Source organism: Chiloscyllium plagiosum, unplaced genomic scaffold (genome assembly GCF_037043375.1).
Source record: "Chiloscyllium plagiosum isolate Xiang-an unplaced genomic scaffold, Cpla_swu_hap1 HiC_scaffold_6, whole genome shotgun sequence".
In the NCBI taxonomy this organism is placed as follows: domain Eukaryota; kingdom Metazoa; phylum Chordata; class Chondrichthyes; order Orectolobiformes; family Hemiscylliidae; genus Chiloscyllium; species Chiloscyllium plagiosum.
The window spans coordinates 72,574,286-72,591,108 of NW_028270144.1; the positions used below are offsets into that span (position 1 = coordinate 72,574,286).

The 16,823-nt window shown below is 39.8% G+C and overlaps 1 protein-coding gene across 1 annotated transcript in view; it reads left to right on the forward strand.

Annotated features, from left to right (window-relative positions):
- The window catches only part of slc9a2 (solute carrier family 9 member 2), a 92,488-nt gene that overhangs the window by 19,129 nt on the left and 56,536 nt on the right, over positions 1-16,823 (forward strand). Inside the window, exons 2-3 of the mRNA XM_043691732.2 lie at positions 1,316-1,779; positions 12,942-13,192. Coding sequence (XP_043547667.1) covers positions 1,316-1,779; positions 12,942-13,192 — 715 coding nt within the window. The remainder of the gene's footprint in view (positions 1-1,315; positions 1,780-12,941; positions 13,193-16,823) is intronic.

The window sequence follows — 16,823 nt, forward strand, 5'->3', positions numbered from 1 at the left end:
GACTTGTTGGGCTAAAGGGCGTGTTTCCACACTGTAAGTAATCTAATCTAAAATAAACCGGAAACTCTACCATCTATTTGGACAAGGGCAGCAGATGTAAGTGAACACCACCACCTTCAAGTTCCCTTCCAAACTTCTCACCATCCTGACTTGGAACCATATTACTGATTCTTCATGGTTGTTGGAATATAATCCTGGAGCTGCTTTCCTAACAGCGTTGTTGGTGTCCTAACATCCCGAGGATTGCAGTGGTTTCAGAAGGCAGCTCACCACCACCATCTCCAGAACAATAGTGACTGGGCAGTAAATACTGCCTAACCTACAATGTCTACATCACATTAAGAAATTAAAAATGAATTTATGTATTTATTTGCAAAATTTTGATGTCAATTGCGAAGGTTGTTGCATTTAAATGTAAATGTTGTGTATCACTTTTTTGGTAATGACTCTTAGGAAATTAATGAGATTAGATTAGATTAGATTAGATTCCCTACAGTGTGGAAACAGGCCCTTCGGCCCAACAAGTCCACACTGACCCTCCAAAGAGTACCCCCACCCCCGACTAATACACCTAACAACTATGGACAATTTAGCATGGAGAATTCACCTGACCTTTACATCTTTGGAATATGGGAGGAAACCGGAGTACCCGGAGGAAACCCACGCAGACACTGGGGGAATGTGCAAATTGCACACAGACAGGTGCCCACGGCTGGAATCGACCCTGAGACCCTGGCACTGTGAGCCACCGTGCATTAAAAATTACTCCATACTGTATCAGTTCCTGAGATGGTCTATTTTTGTTTCTTTTGAAGCTGTGAATTAAGAACAAACATTTAATCGAGTGAACCTTACAATAGTGGAGAACATTGAACATGACTTGTTTTGCATGTACAGACAAAATGCTTGAACTGTTTTGTTTTAGGTTTAACTATCAATAAGGCCAAACCTTGAGGTGCAACTTCAGGCTGTATTTATTAGCATTATATGTATGATTTGTAGAAGACATTTCTGTTCTTTTGTAATGATTTGAGGTCTTGTCACTGTCTTTTAGTGTTGTGCCAGATCCCTACATATTTGAAATAAGTGCTGATGAAAGGTTATCACTCTAAAATGCTAACGTTTTGTTTCTCTGTTCACAATTGCTGTCCAAACTGCCTCAGTATTTTTGGCATTTACTGTTTACATTTCAGATTTCAAGAATTAGTATTTTGCCTATGGCTAAAATATTGTTGGCCAGACTGTTAATTATCAGGTGTATTCATCGTTTGCTTTATTTTTTCATAGCTAATGTTAATATTCTGCCTTCTTCCAGGGTTCCATCTGTATCATAAACTCGCTACAGTTGTGCCAGAGAGCTGCCTGCTGATTATCATTGGGTTGTTACTTGGAGGAATCATCTTTGGAGCTAAAGAGAGATCTCCTCCTGTTATGAGCACAGATGTATTTTTCTTGTACTTACTGCCTCCCATAGTGCTTGATGCTGGTTACTTTATGCCCAGCAGGCCTTTCTTCGATAATATCGGAACTATCTTGTGGTATGCAGTGGTCGGAACCCTCTGGAATATAATTGGTATCGCTGTGTCACTATATGGAATTTGCCAGGTGCAGGCTTTTGATTTGAGTGACATCACCCTGTTCCAGACCCTGTTGTTTGGAAGCCTGATCTCTGCTGTGGACCCTGTTGCAGTTCTAGCCGTCTTTGAAGAAATCCACGTAAATGAACAACTCCATATATTGGTGTTCGGAGAGTCGTTGCTGAATGATGCTGTCACTGTGGTAAGTAGTGTTCCTTTTGTGTGTATACTTTTGAAATAAAATGAATGTGCATTTGTTTGCACTTTTCATGGTGTTAGGAAATCACAAAGCGCTTGCTATCAATGTAGTACATCTGAAGTATGGTCCCTGTTAGAATGTAGAATTGTGGCAACCAATTTAGACACAGTGAGCTCCCAGTACCTCCATGCCTCCCTCCCCACAAAAGCAGTGTGATAATGACCAGATGATCTGTTTTATGTTGTTAATAAGGTTAATATTACTCTAGATGTCAGGGATAACTCCACTGTTCTACTTCACAAATCCCATGGCAAGTGTTTTGACACTGACCTAAGGGAGGCTCAGGCCTCACATGAGCTTAATATTTGCCCAGGAAATGTTATAGGATTACAACTTACTGTAACTCTTAGATCATTTATTTAACTGAACACTGACTCACTAGTGGGGCCCCTCTTGACACCTTTATGGAGTTGCTCCGCCACCACACCCGTCCTACCCCAACCCAAGCACTCATCACTTCACTGCCCCCAACCATACTTTTCTCTAACACTCTTACACTACATTTCCTCATTCACTACAAATGGTGATTCCCTTTAATACAGTAGCAATTGCTATAACAATAGGCTGTGTCTTGACTTGCAATGCTACTTCCGCACTGAATGGACTTCCCACTGGTTTCCTCAGATGGACCCATTCAGGATAAGCCAGGCTTGGCTACATTTATTGCCAAAATTCCAACATATAGGTAAGTTGGTCTCTTTTTTTTTAAAAAAAAAAGACCATTTGGTTGAATCTGTTGCAATGGTAATTGAAAGTTCTACACCTACATTCTTTGTTACTGTGACTTGACTCCTGTCATTTATTTTGACATGACGCACCACTACATCCTCCTCTAAGAAAATATTGAAATACACAAAGTTGGATATGGCAAGGTACCCTTGCTATCGGAAAGATATTGTTAAATCTGAGAGGGCACAGAAAATATTTACAAAGATGTTGCTGGGATTGGAGGGTTTGAGCTATAGGGAGAGGCTGAATAGGCTGGAGCTATTTTCCTGGAGCATCGGATTTTGAGGGGTGATCTTTATAGAGGTGGCATTTATCGGGTGAATAGTCAAGGTCTTTTTCCCAGGGTAGGAGAGTCCAAAGTTAGCGGGCATAGGTCTCAGGTGAGAGGAGAAAGATATGAAAGGGACCTAAGGTGTAACTTTTTCAGAGTGGTGTGTGTATGGAATGAGCTGCCAGAGGAAGTGGTGGAGGCTGGTACAATTACAACACTTAAAAGGCATCTGGATGGGTATATGAATAGGAAGTGTTTGGAGGGATATGGGCCAAGTGCTGGCAAATGGGATTTGATTAATTTAGGATATCTGACTTGACATGGACGAATTGGAGTGAAGGGTCTGTTTCCATGCTGTAGGTAAGAAATTATGTTGAACATGCAGATTAAGGAAGAGGACAAAATTGTGGCAAGTGGAATTCATTGTGGAGAAATAGGAATACACACATTTGGATACAATGTTTTCTTGATGATAAGTAACTAGTAAATTCTGAGGAGCAAAGGAATTTGCTAATACAGTAATCACAAAAAGAAGATAGAAAGTTGATATTTTTCTCTCCAAAACTAGAATAGAGCTGTGGAAATTAGCTTTAGCATTCAAAACATTGGTCATATGTGATCTGTCCATTTTAGGTATCCTATCATGTAGTGGAGATTAATCAGAATCACACTGGGGATTCGAAGGTTAAATTGTGAGGAGAGGTTGTCCACACTTGTGGACAAGTGTGTTCCTTGAGTTTAGATGTTTTGAGCGTAATTCTGATTGTTTGAAACAGTGAAGGAATTCTTTGACTATAGATAACAGAAACAACTTATGAATTCAAATTTCTAGGCATCCTGTTTGGCAACATCCATGCCAACTGAACTGAGATTAAATATCAAACCTTTTCTCTTTAACGTTTTGAAACTGCTGGCTGTTTCAGTCTTGAGGAAACTTTTTATTTTTCAGTTTGAGCTAGCCAGACAATGTGAGCTTTGGAAGCAGCATGTGAAGAAAGCTGCTGTTGCTAGGTGACAGTACACAATGAGCCAAGTCCTAAGTATTACTCAAAGTAATATGTTTTATATGTGCCAGCTTCTCAGTATCACTATTAATTTCATATTTTCACACAAAATTCCCTCTGCCTTACATTTTGTTAATTCAAAAATCATTTTTCTTTTAAAGCAAAGTTTGAGTAAGTTGTGACTAATTTAGTCTAATTGTGACTTTAATTTACTTTTCAGTATTTTAAATTCTCGGCAAGGGGAAATGACTCAGCATTTTGTGAAGCCTTTTTAGTTAACAGACCAGTGTAAATGAGGTATAAAATAACTTTGTTTGTCCACATGTAGTTTGGTCACTTTTTCTGAAGCTCATAGTGCAGTTGCATGGAAACATACTTCTCTGTTGTGCCTTTTATCTGTTACATGAGAATCAATAATGAATTTTTTTGACAATGAAATCCAGCCATGTAGCCTATCCTGCATACTAAACTGAGGCAAAGATATTATCTGTTGATCTTGAGGTTACTTGAGCAGATCTGAAACTGCCAGCAGCATTGTTTGTGCTACATTGGATTATGAGGTAATCATTTCTGGTGCTGGGTTGAAGTTGATACACTTAATCCAGTGCTAGCTTATCAGTTAGTAAAAATCGCCATGAAGTAGTAGAGGTGAAAGTTAATTGTTACATATTTGCATTCCAATAAACAAAGTTCAAAATTACAAGAATATCAATGCTACTTAATTCCATTTGGCTTGATGTTTATGCACATTCCTTGCATTCTTAACATTTCTCTGTGCTCCCTTTTGCATGTTATACAAAATCTTTATTTAATCACAGGATAAGAATTGTCTGTTGCCCTCAGGCAAAATCAAAAATGACAGTGTTACCCTACTGTGTAAACAGTATAGAATCATTTAAAACCACATAACCAAATTTATGATCTAACACAGAATAAAGTTCTTCAATCACCATCTTCCTCTTCATCCTCTTTGACTCGTTCTCTTGATTTTTATTAACATACTAGACTTCCTTCCTGAATCTTGAGGATGGGATAAACTTACATAATTCAATATTTCATTTGCTATGAATTTCCACTGTTGTGTTCTTTTGTCCACCATTTTCTTCCGCTTACTTCATTCATTAGAAGTGTTATTTTGGCTAATTCTCTTGCCACTTTGTGCTGATCACTTTCAAGCCCTACACAATCTCAATTTTTAACTTTCAAACAAATCTCCTCAGTAGCCCCAGACCACTGACTTCAGGCTGAAGGCAATTTTTTTTTGCCATAGTTTATAAGCATATAGATACCAAATTGATAAGCAAAATCTCAAATACATTGGGTGGCTCAGTGGTTAAGACTGCTACCTTACAGTGACAGGAATCTGGATTCGATACTAGCATCCACACTGTCTGTGTGGACTTTGCACAGTCTCCCTCGTCTGTGCGGGTTTCCTCTAGGCGCCCTGGTTTCTTCCCACAGTCCAAAGGTGTGCAGGTTAGATGGATTGGCCATGCTAAATTGCCCATAGTGTCCTGGTTAAGTGGATTAATCATGAGAAATGTAGGGTCCCAGGGATGGGGTGGGTCTGGGTGGGATATGCTTTGGAGGGTCAATGTGGACTTGATGGACAAACTATAGGAATTCTGTAGCAATTATCATGGGACTATTCCCTGATCCATTGCAAATAGGTAGAAGATAAATAAGATTGGAAATTAATATGCGACTGAAAGACTGGTGCGGGAGAGGTAGTGTCAAGTTTGTGGGGCATGAAAAACCAGTCCTACAGAAGATCTTGAACTGCTGCTCGAACAAGCTGCAGAGCTAGGGAGGAAAAGGAGTTTAAAAACAGTAGGCAAAGATATCAAATTTGGGTAGATGTGGTAAATTAAAGCGTAGAGGCAAGGCAAGAGAAAGGTATCAAAATGGAAAAAGATAAGCTGTGCCAGGAAGGGATGGTGAGTACAAATCTACAAGTAAATCAACAGATACATTTTAGATGTTATAAAATTAATAAAAGGGGAAAAAAAACTCTGAATGCAAATAGCACTCCAAACAAAACCGACAAACTCATGGTACAAATGGAAATGTGTGATCTGATAGCCATTATGCCAGTTTGGCTGTATAATGATGTAGATTAGCACTTGAATATTCGTAGAGTCATACAACATGAAAACAGACCATTCGGTCCAACTTGTGCAAACCAGATATCCCAAATTAGTCCCGTTCGCTAGCATCTGGCTGATATCCCTTTATCCCTTCCTATTCATATACCCATCCAGATGCCTGTTAAATGTTGTAGTTGTACCAGCCTCCATCACTTCCTCTGGCAGCTCGTTCCATACACGCTGCACCCTCTAATTGAACATGTTGGCCCTTTGGTGTCTTCTAACTTTCCCATCTCCCTTCAAACCTACGCCTTCTAGCTTTGGACTCCTGCACCTTGGGGAAAAAGATCTTGATTATTCACCCCTATCCATGTCCCTTATAATTTTATAAAGCTCTACAAGGTCATCCTTTAGCCTCCAATGCTCCAAGAAAATAATCCCAGCCTATTCAGCCTCTCCCTATGTATGGTTCTTTTCCCGAAGTTTCACACACTAGATGCAATTTGCACACGCCAACTTCGGCAAACAGTTAAAGTTTATTAAAGCTTATACAAGCTAGGTGACCCCGTTTGACCTACTTTGCAGGTGTGTAAAGTTGAATCAAAGAGGCCGTGAACAAAGAAAACACATTCCCTTTATGCAGGTCAGTTGACCATGCTTACAAGCACTCTGGCCACTCCCCCTATAGTCACATGCCACTCAAGACAACTCCCAGCCTCAGTCACATGTTACCCCAGGTACAGTGGTATGATGCAATCATCCTCTGAGATAATGGAAATACTAATGCTCTAATCCTGGGGAATCGTTATGCAAATGATTTCCTGACTCAGTGATTCCCCAAGACAGTGCAGGTGCGACATACCTAGTTTCGGGGGATGGCTAGAAAGCATTTCTGAATGGAAGAGTTTGAATGATAGTTTAATTTGATAAAAGGAGGAGTATTAGCAAATGACTATCTGATTGGAGTGGGGGTCATTCACATTCCTGAATGAATGTCGTCCCGCCTGCTTCCAGAATGTTCACTCAGTGCAGTTTAACTCTTTAATATTACATTAATATCCAGAGAGAGAGTCCCATTTAATCTTTTAACATTACACCTATAGCTTAAACCGTCCAATCCCAGTAACATCCTTGTCGATCTTTTCTGTGCCCTTTCAAGTTTAACACCATCTTTCCTATAGCAGGGAGACCAGAAATGAATGTGGTATTGCAAAAGTGGCCTGACCTATGTCCTGTACAGCTGCAGCATGACATCCCAACTCTTATTCTCAATGCACTAACCAATAAAGGCAAGCGCACCAAACACCACCATCACTATCCTGTCAATCTGTGACTCCATGTTCAAAGAACTGTGAAACTGCACCCCAAGGTCTCTTTGTTCAGCAACACTACTCAGGACCATACCATTACATGCATAAGTCTTGCCTTGATTTGCCTTTCCAAAATGCAGAGCCTCACATTTCTCTAAATTAAACTCCACTCCTTGGCACATTGGCCCATCTGATCAAGGTCTAGTTATACTTAGAGATAACCTTCCACACTGTCCATTGTACCACCAATTTTGGTGTTATCTGCAAACTTACTAACCATTCTTTATATTCATATCCAAATCATTTGTAAAAATGTGAAAAAGCAGTGGACCCAACACTGATCCTTGCAGCACATTGGTCACAGGCCTCCAGTCTGAAAAGCAACCCTCCACGACCACCCTCTGTCTCCTACCTTCCTGCCAATTTTGTATCCAAATAACTAGCTCTCCTTAGATTCCATGTAATGTAATCTCACTAACCAGTCTACCATGTGGAACCTTGTCGAATGCCTTGCTGAAGTCCATATAGACAGCATCTACCATTCTGAATTCCTCAATCTTCCTTGTCACCTTTTCAAAAAACTCAATCAAGTTAGTGAGACATGATCTCCCATGCACAAAGCAATGTTGACTGTCTTTAATCAGTCTCTGCCTTTCCAAATGCATGTAAAATGACCCTCTGAATCCCCTCCAACAATTCACCCACCACTGATGTCAGGCTCACCGGCCTATAGTTTCCTGGCTTTTCCTTACCACCTTTCTTAAATAATGGCACCATGTTAGCCAACCTCTAGTCTTCTGGCAGCTCACCTGTGGCTATCAATGATAAAAATCTCAGCAAGGGGCCCAGCAATCACTTCCCTAGCTTCCCACAGAGTTCTGGGATACACCTGATCAAGTTTCAAGGATTTATCCACCTTTATGCATTTTAAGACCTCCAGCACCACCATCTCTGTATTATGGACACTTTTTTCTAAACATCACTGTTTATTTCTCTAGCTCCCTTATTCTTATCCACAGTAAATGTTGATGGGAAGTACTCATTTAGTATCTCACCCCACCCCCTGTGATTCTGCAGCCTTGTTGATCTTTAAGGGGTACTGTTCTCTTCCCTAGTTACTCTTTTGCTCTTCATGCATAAGACCATAAGACATAGGAGTGGAAGTAAGGCCATTCCGCCCACCAACTCCACTTACCCGCACTCTCCCCGTATCCCTTAATTCCTTGTGAGATCAAGAATTTATCAATCTCTACCTTGAAGACATTTAACGTCCTGGCCTCCATTGTACTCCGTGGCAATGAATTCCACAGGCCCACCATTCTCTGGTTGAAGAAATATCTCCTCATTTCTGTTCTAATTCTAAGGCTGTTCCTTCTCCGCCTGAAGGAACAACTTCCCAGAGTTCACCCTTTCTAAGCCATGCATTATCTTGTACGTTTCTATTCGATCTCCCCATAACCTTCTAAACTCTATTGAATACAATCCCAGGATCCTCAGCCGTTCATCGTATGTTAGGCCTACCATTTCAGGGATCATCCGTGTGAATCTCGGCTGGACACGCTCCAGTGCCAGTATGTCCTTCCTGAGGTGTGGGGCCCAAAATGGGACACAGGATTCTAAATGGGGCCTAATTAGAGCTTTATAAAGTCTCAGAAGTACATCCCTGCTTTTATATTCCAACCATCTTGAGATAAATGACAACATTACATTCACTTTCTTAATCACAGACTCAACCTGCAAGTCAACCTTTAGAGAATCCTGAACTAGCACTCCCAGATCCCTTTGTACTTTGGCTTTATGAATTTTCTCACCGTTTAGAAAATAGTCCATTCTTTTTTCCAAAGTACAAGACCTCGCATTTGCTCACGTTAAATTTCATCAGCCATATCCTGGACCTCTCTTCTAAACTGTCTAAATCTTTCTGCAGCCTTCCCACCACCTCAGTACTACCTGCTTGTCCACCTAACTTTGTATCATCAGCAAACTTTAGTAGAATGCCCCCAGTCCCTTCATCCAGATCAATAATACATAAAATGAACAGCTGCGGCCTCAACACTAAACTCTGCAGGACACCACTTGTCACCAGTTGCCATTCTGAAAAAGAACCATTTATCCCAACTTTGTCTTCTGTCAGACAGCCAATACGCAATCCATGACAGTAGCTCACCTTGAACACCATGGGCCCTCACCTTACTCAGCAGCCTCCCGTGAGGCACCTTATCAAAGGCTTTTTGGAAGAATTTGTAGAATCTCTTTGGATTCTCCTTAACCTTATTTGCTGAAGTGATCTCATGTCCCCTTTTTTGCCCTCTTGATCTCCCTCTTGAGTATACGCCTACTGCTCTTATACTCCTTGAGGGATTCATTCGATTCCTGCTGTAGATACCTGACCTATGCTTCCTTAATCTTCTTGGCCAGAGCATCAATTTCACTTGTCATCCAGCATTCCCTACACTTCTCAGCCGTGTACATCACAATAACAGGAAAACACTGCCTCTGGACTTTTCATTATCTCATTCTTGAAGGCCTCACACTTTTCAGCTATCTCTTTATCTGCAACATTTCCCCCCCCAATCAACATTTGAAAGTTCTTGTCCAGTACTGTCAAAATTAGCCTTACTCCAATTTAGGACTGCAATTTTTAGATCAGATCTATCTTTCTTTATAACTATTTAAAACTAATAGAATTAGGATCATTGACTCCAAAGTGCTGCTCCACTGACACCTCAGTCACTTGCTGTGCCCTATTTCCTTTTGCTCCTTCTACATTAGGTACATCCACACATGAATAAGAAAATTTTGTTGCATACTCTTTTTTTTAAAGAAAACTTGTCCCTCCAAGCCCTTAATGGCAGCGCCAATCTATACTTGGAAAGTTAAAATCCCCTACCATTATAACCCTATCATTCTTACAGATATTTGAGACCTCATTATAAATTTGCTTCTCAATTTCCTGCTGACTAGAGGAGCATAATCCACCCCCCCAAAAAAAACTAAGGACAAAGACTCAGGTGAGTGGCAGATTATTATTCAATTAACAACTGATTAATGCAGGGAGAGGGCCAAAGATCTTCCCCGAATCTGGCCTCGACATGAGAACCCAGTAATTCCCTTAATCTATAGCTCAGATCGGAAGAGAGATCAATGTCACACTCTGATTTTTACAGTGGAATACAACATTTTTATACATGTTCTGTAAAATCACATGCAGCTTGGTTACTGTGTCCTTCCCCCTTATTCAAGATACCTAATCCTGTGAAACACCGAATCAATGATGGGCATTCCTAGGGACAGCCCCAGGTTCCTGTGATCTCATGGTGTTTTATCAGACATTGTAATCGACAAGCCTTGGGATCTTTCTATGCATCCTAATAGTTCACATTCCAAGGTTACTGGTTATACTCCTTCAGGTCCGTTCCAGACTTGCCTATTTCTAAAGACTGCTTGAATCTGTTAGTCATTGTATTCCTTGTGCTATGTTTACCAAATTCTGTTATTCCTCTCATATATTTTCCACTGTCCCAATTATGTATGTAACAAAATACAAAAGACAGTTGGAATTAGGTAACTGCTATAAGATTTATGATATTAATTTGTTATGTTAGTTATAAGGTTTTAAGTTATACAGCTACTTCTACTGTTAGCACTTGCTACTAATAAGTTACAAGCAATCTATTTTGTTTAGGACGTGCTAAGCGTATTTTTAGAGATGGTGAATGGTTCCTTAGACTGAATAACTTTCACATCTAGGTATAAATGTTTTTCCCCTCGTGCTTCTATTATACTTTGGTTATACGTGTATCTATATAATTATGTTGAAATCTATCTCTGATTATCTGAAGAACCTTTAGAACCTATTTCTTAGTATTCTGAATAACTTCAAAGAAACAACTGATTACTATAAAATAACTTTTAGCTGTTTTCATAAGGAGTTAAGCTGACTGGTTCACGGACTGAGACTTACACTCGTTATTCTAATGGGCACTGTTCACCTAATGGGATAATATCCCTTTTATTAATGAGGCTGGAATCAATCACATGTCGTATTTTCACGAGCTTGTGTCTGTCCTTAGATATCCTCTTATCGAACTATCTCGGATGATTGCTTGTAGGGCCTCCCATTCACCTTGGCGTAATCCTGTCCAAAGGTACCATTATGTTTCATCCTGCTGGAGCAGATATCTAATCCTGTCTATCTCTTGTCAGTCATTTTTTTGTCTTTCAAATATGGACTGCACTTATTGATATTTTGCAGGTCTATAGTATAATCCCAATAAGGTGATTATCCCTTTCTTATTTCTCAGTTCCAAATAACTTCACTGGAAGTACTCCCAGGAATATCCTCCTGAAGTATAGCCATAATGTTATTTCAAACCAAACATGCTACATCCCCCTCCCCTCTTGACCCTCATTTCTGTCAATCCTATAGCTTCTGTACACTGGAACATTGAACTGCCAGTTCTGCCCTTCCCTTAGCTACGTTTCTGTAATCGCTATGGTATCCTAGTCCCATGTTCACAACCATGCCATGAGTTCTTCTGCCTTAGCTGTCTGGCCTCTTGCTTTGAAATAAATGCAGTTTAATTAATCAATCTTATCTCATTCTCTGCTTGCCTTGACTATTTGACTTGCTCCTCTTCTGAACTGTACCAGCCACAGACTTATCTCTTTTCTCATTATCTCCCTTTGGGTCCCACTCAAACAATCACCACTCTCCTCCTGTTTAAAGTAACATTGTTTTTGATTTTTTTTAAGTTCCAAAAACTTTGTTGGCCTTGGAGCAGAGAGAAGGTGATTTGGTGAATGAACCAGAGGGGGCGTAACTCTAATGGCTAGTTGTGTTTGGAATGTGCTACCTAACTTGGATATAGATTTTGGATATTTGGATATATATTCAATAGTAATCTTAGGGAGTTGGATAAATATTGAATTTCTTCAGGGCTGCATGGTGGCTCAGTGGTTAGCACTGCTGCCTCACAGGGACCCGGTTCGATTGCAGACTCTGGTGACTGTGTGGAGTTTGCACATTCTCCCCGTGTCTGCATGGGTTTTATGGGTTTCCTCTGGGTGTTCCGGTTTCTTCCCACAGTCCAAAGGTGTGCAGATTAGGTGACTTGGTAATGCTAAATCGCCCATAGTGTTCGGAGATATGTAAGTTAGGTATGTTAGTCAGGGGTAATGTAAAGTAATAGGGTAGGGGAATGGGTCTGGGTGGGATACTCTTCAGAGGGTTGGTGTGGACTTGTTGGGCATAATGGCCTGTTTTCACACTGTAGGGATTCAATGAAAATGTTGAAATGGTAAATGGAACAAATAGGGGAGTAGGATTAACTAGGTTGCGGTTGAAAGAGTGGACCCACTCTTTCAAGTCTGACCTAGTGGACTGAATTGCCTCCTGAATAGCATTGTTCTGTGATTTGAAGAAACATAATTGTGGAGGATGGGGTGGAAAAGATTGAAGTGATGTTGAATAGTTCAATTTAATGTACTTTGGAATGGATCATATCAGAAATCAAACAGCAAATTTATTTTTCTAGAAAAGACTGATTATATGGGCATGAGACAGTATTTCAGTATCTCTGTTGTAGGAATTCACCATAATTTGAGTTTGTGAATGTGGAAGGTAATTTCCTGTCCTTGAAACAATCCAGCTATTCCATTTAGCTGTTTGATTTAATAATCCTTTTTCTTTTGCTCCCTTTAGGCTCTGTACCACATATTCAAGTCTTTCTGCCAGATGCGTGATATTCTAACAGTTGATATCTTTGCTGGAATTGCCCAGTTTTTCGTGGTGGGCATTGGTGGCATAATAGTTGGGATTATTTATGGATTTGTTGCAGCTTTCACCACCCGCTTTACTCAGAATGTTCGTATAATCGAGCCATTGTTTGTCTTCCTGTACAGTTACCTCTGCTACCTGACAGCAGAAATGTTCCGATTGTCTGGAATCATGGCGTGAGTATGCACAGTTTCTCTACTGAATGAAGGATCAGTTTGTTTTCAAGTAATGTCCTCTTGATGAACTTTGGCCAGCAGATCAATGGATCAATGTTATTTTGGTAGCAAGGAAGTACTAGTTTCAAAGTTTTTGCTTTGTTTAAAAAAACTGTACACTCATTCAATTGATAAAATAATGAAAATGTTGTTCTGAAGCATTTTCTTTCTGTTTTATTTCCTCCTGGTCTCTTGCAGCAAGATTACTATATTATACATGTCGGTCACTTTTGCAATCCAGATATGAAGGGAATTTTTTCCTTCTGACTTGAGGGATTGTTTATTTCCTGGAAATGACTAAAGGGATCTTTGTGCACTCAACAGAGAGGTTTCTGTTGGAGCCAGGCCTGCATCACAAGGACACGTCTGGTGTTCGGTAGCGATATGTCCTTTGGTTCAGTTGAACTGACCTATTCATTGACAACTGGCACCATTAACGTAATAAAATGTCTAAAAGAGCTTCATTGGAACAATATCAAACAAAATAAGACAGTGAACCACATATTAAGTCAGACAACCAAATGCTTTGTAAATCATAAATGGGGAAGGTGAGATGATGAAGCATATGGAGAAAATTCCCAACTTTGACACCAATGCAACTGAAGGCATGGTCACCAGTAGTAGAACTATTAATATTTGAAGCGCTCAGGAGGCCAGATTAACATGAATGCATGTACCTCTGAAGGTTGTAGGGTCGGAACATTTGGGGTAAGCTATTTGAGGGTTTTGAAAACAAAGGTGGGAATTTCAAAATCTGTTCATTGCTGGAAAGGGATTTGATACAAAGTCGATGTATGAATAGGACTTTCAACAGTAATTGAAGCCACCAGCAGAGTTTTGGACAACCACCAGTTGGGAGAACATAACTGACCAAATGCATCCTAACTCCCCATCTGTCACATTTTTATAGGTGTCTGTGTAATTGTCTGTGGAACTGAGTAACTCTGCTGCAGTACTGTAAAGAGTTTTGCTCTCCAGGTTATTTGACTCTAATTTCACACTGCTCACCCTTGAAGAGTATGTCTCTGCATTAGAATGACTGTTGGATAGCAGCTTTATAATTCCTGATGCTGTGTGTACCTTGAAGAAGCTTTAAAATTAAAATTAAATAACTTCAAACAATTTTAATGTACCTGTACTGGCATTAACAGGTTGAATACTGTTATGAAACAATATGATTCCTTAGAAAATCTGCCCAGAAACCACTTAGATTTTCTTCAGTGTTGGAAGAAAAACTGGTTGGTACTGGATCCTGCTATTCCCAGTAGCCAGGTGATAGTAGTATTGATTTCATTAAATCAATTTTGATGAAAGTAGTTTTAGTTGTTCACATATATATGATCATTAACTTACACGGTGGGAAGAGTTTTGATTTAATCCTGCCATGCAAACAATTCTTGAATACATTTTGTGAAGACAGTATGCGTTCTAATGGTAGATGTTTAAAAATTTAATTTGAGCAGCATTTTGATTGTATGAATTGTGGTGTGGGGTGGGAACTTCAAGTTTCAAAATGGTAGGAAAGGAGAATGCATTTGGACTGTTAGGGAACACACTTGTCTGCTCACTCAGTTTGGTATTACAAGCTCTGTGTCTATCCTCAGGAGGATGTAAAACACTTGTTTCTCCCCCATCTCTTAAAACTTTAGAGATATTACAGAAAAACACCTTGTGAACAATGCTGTCACAACTTTGGAATTGAAGTAGTCTGATCATGCTTTTTCATAGAAGCAGATTTCTGTGGAAAGAGCATTTCTGTTGGGTGGGTGTAGAAACAAAATGTAACTTAGGGGAGAAAATTTTATGAGGAGGAAGTGAGGACTGCAGATGCTCGAGATCAGTGTCGAGAGTGGGGTGCTGGAAAAGCACAGCAGGTCAGGCAGCATCTGAGGAGCAGGAAAATCAACATTTCGGACAAAGCCCTTCATCAGGAATGTTTGTGTCTGGCTTTACTACAAAAAGAATTTTCAGTTAGGTTTTGGAATGTGAATGTCAATGGTAGAGCTGACCTTTTATTACTATCGCTGCCTAATGTTGAGGCTACCTACCTAGGAAAGATCTTTTTGTTCGATTAAGTTATAGTTTTTATTGTCTTTGGAAGAAGTGCAAAAAATGTAATTATTAAATAGTACGGTTTAAAGGTGCAGTCTTAAATACAACTAGCGTGTTACACTATCTGTGCTTCTGAATTTACCCATACCTTTTTATATATTGTAATATGAATATACAGACTAGGAGCAGGAGTAGATTACCCGATCCCTTGCGTATACTCTGGTGTTCAATAAGATCACAGTTGATCTGATTTTATCCACATTCTCCTTCTACCCCTGATAGCCTTACAGGCCCTTGCTTATCAAAAATCAATCCACCTCTGCCTTAAAAATATTCAGAGACTCTGCTTCCACAGCCTCTTCATTGAGAATTCCCATGACTCACAACCCTTAGTGTTCTTCTTCTCTGTCTACTTATTTTTATACAGTGACCCATAGTTCTAGGTCCTCCAAAAAGAGGAAACATTCTTTCCATCTCCACTCTGTCAACACCCCACCTCTGCATCCATGTTTCCAGTTGCACCTTAATCATCTAAACACTGGTGTATACAAGTCAAGCTTAATCAACCCTTCCTCATAAGACAATCCACCCTTTGAGATATTAGGCCCATATGCCTTCTCTGAACAGTATCCAATGCGTTTGCATCCTTCATTAAATAGCAATTCTTTGCAGAATCCAGAAGTGCTCTGTATAGCATAAAAAATTCTATTTGCTTTCCTAATTATCTGCTGTACCTGCATGCTAAATTTTTGTGGTTCACGCCCTGAGATAGTCCGTTCCCTCTGCACCTCAGCGCTGTCTTTTTTTTTTTGTTTTTCACTCCTCCTCCCGAAATGGACAATTTCACATTTGCCCACATTATACTCCATTTTCCAGATCTTTGCCCATTCACTTAACCTATCCGTATCCCTTTGTAACTCCCTTTATATTCTTTTTTTCATAATAATGATCCTACATGTCTTCATGTAAGCAGGAAATTTGGCATAATTCCTTCAGTCTCTTCATCTGAGCATTTTGTATACTTTGTAAAAATTTGGGGTTGCAACATTGATTCCTGTGAGATATGACTTGTTACCATTTTATATTATTCACGCGTGGGATCTTGGAATCACTAGCTGGGCCCATCCCTAGTTGCCCCTGAGCAGGTTGGGGTTGAGCTACCTTCTTGAGCCCCTGCAGTCCAGTTCCAACTTCGCTTGCCAACCAGAAAAATTACCTGTTTACGGCTTGATTACTGGAAATAGTAGGCAGTCTTCGACTCATTTCAGTACGTTACATTCTACACCATGAGCTTCTATTCTCTGCAATTACCTTTGATGTGGCACTGTCGTGTACCAAAGAGTGATCGGATAAATTTAAATTATTATTGTTGATCGTGCCATAGACCTGAGACTGTGAGGTATAGTTCAAATTATTTATTTTCCTTTTAACTCCCATCCCTTACTGAGGTAGCCATAAAGATAGTCCCAAAATCTTTATTTTTTTTCTTTTTTGGATTCCAACTTTTGAAGTAAGCCCAAAGCAAAATCCTTTGAAGATT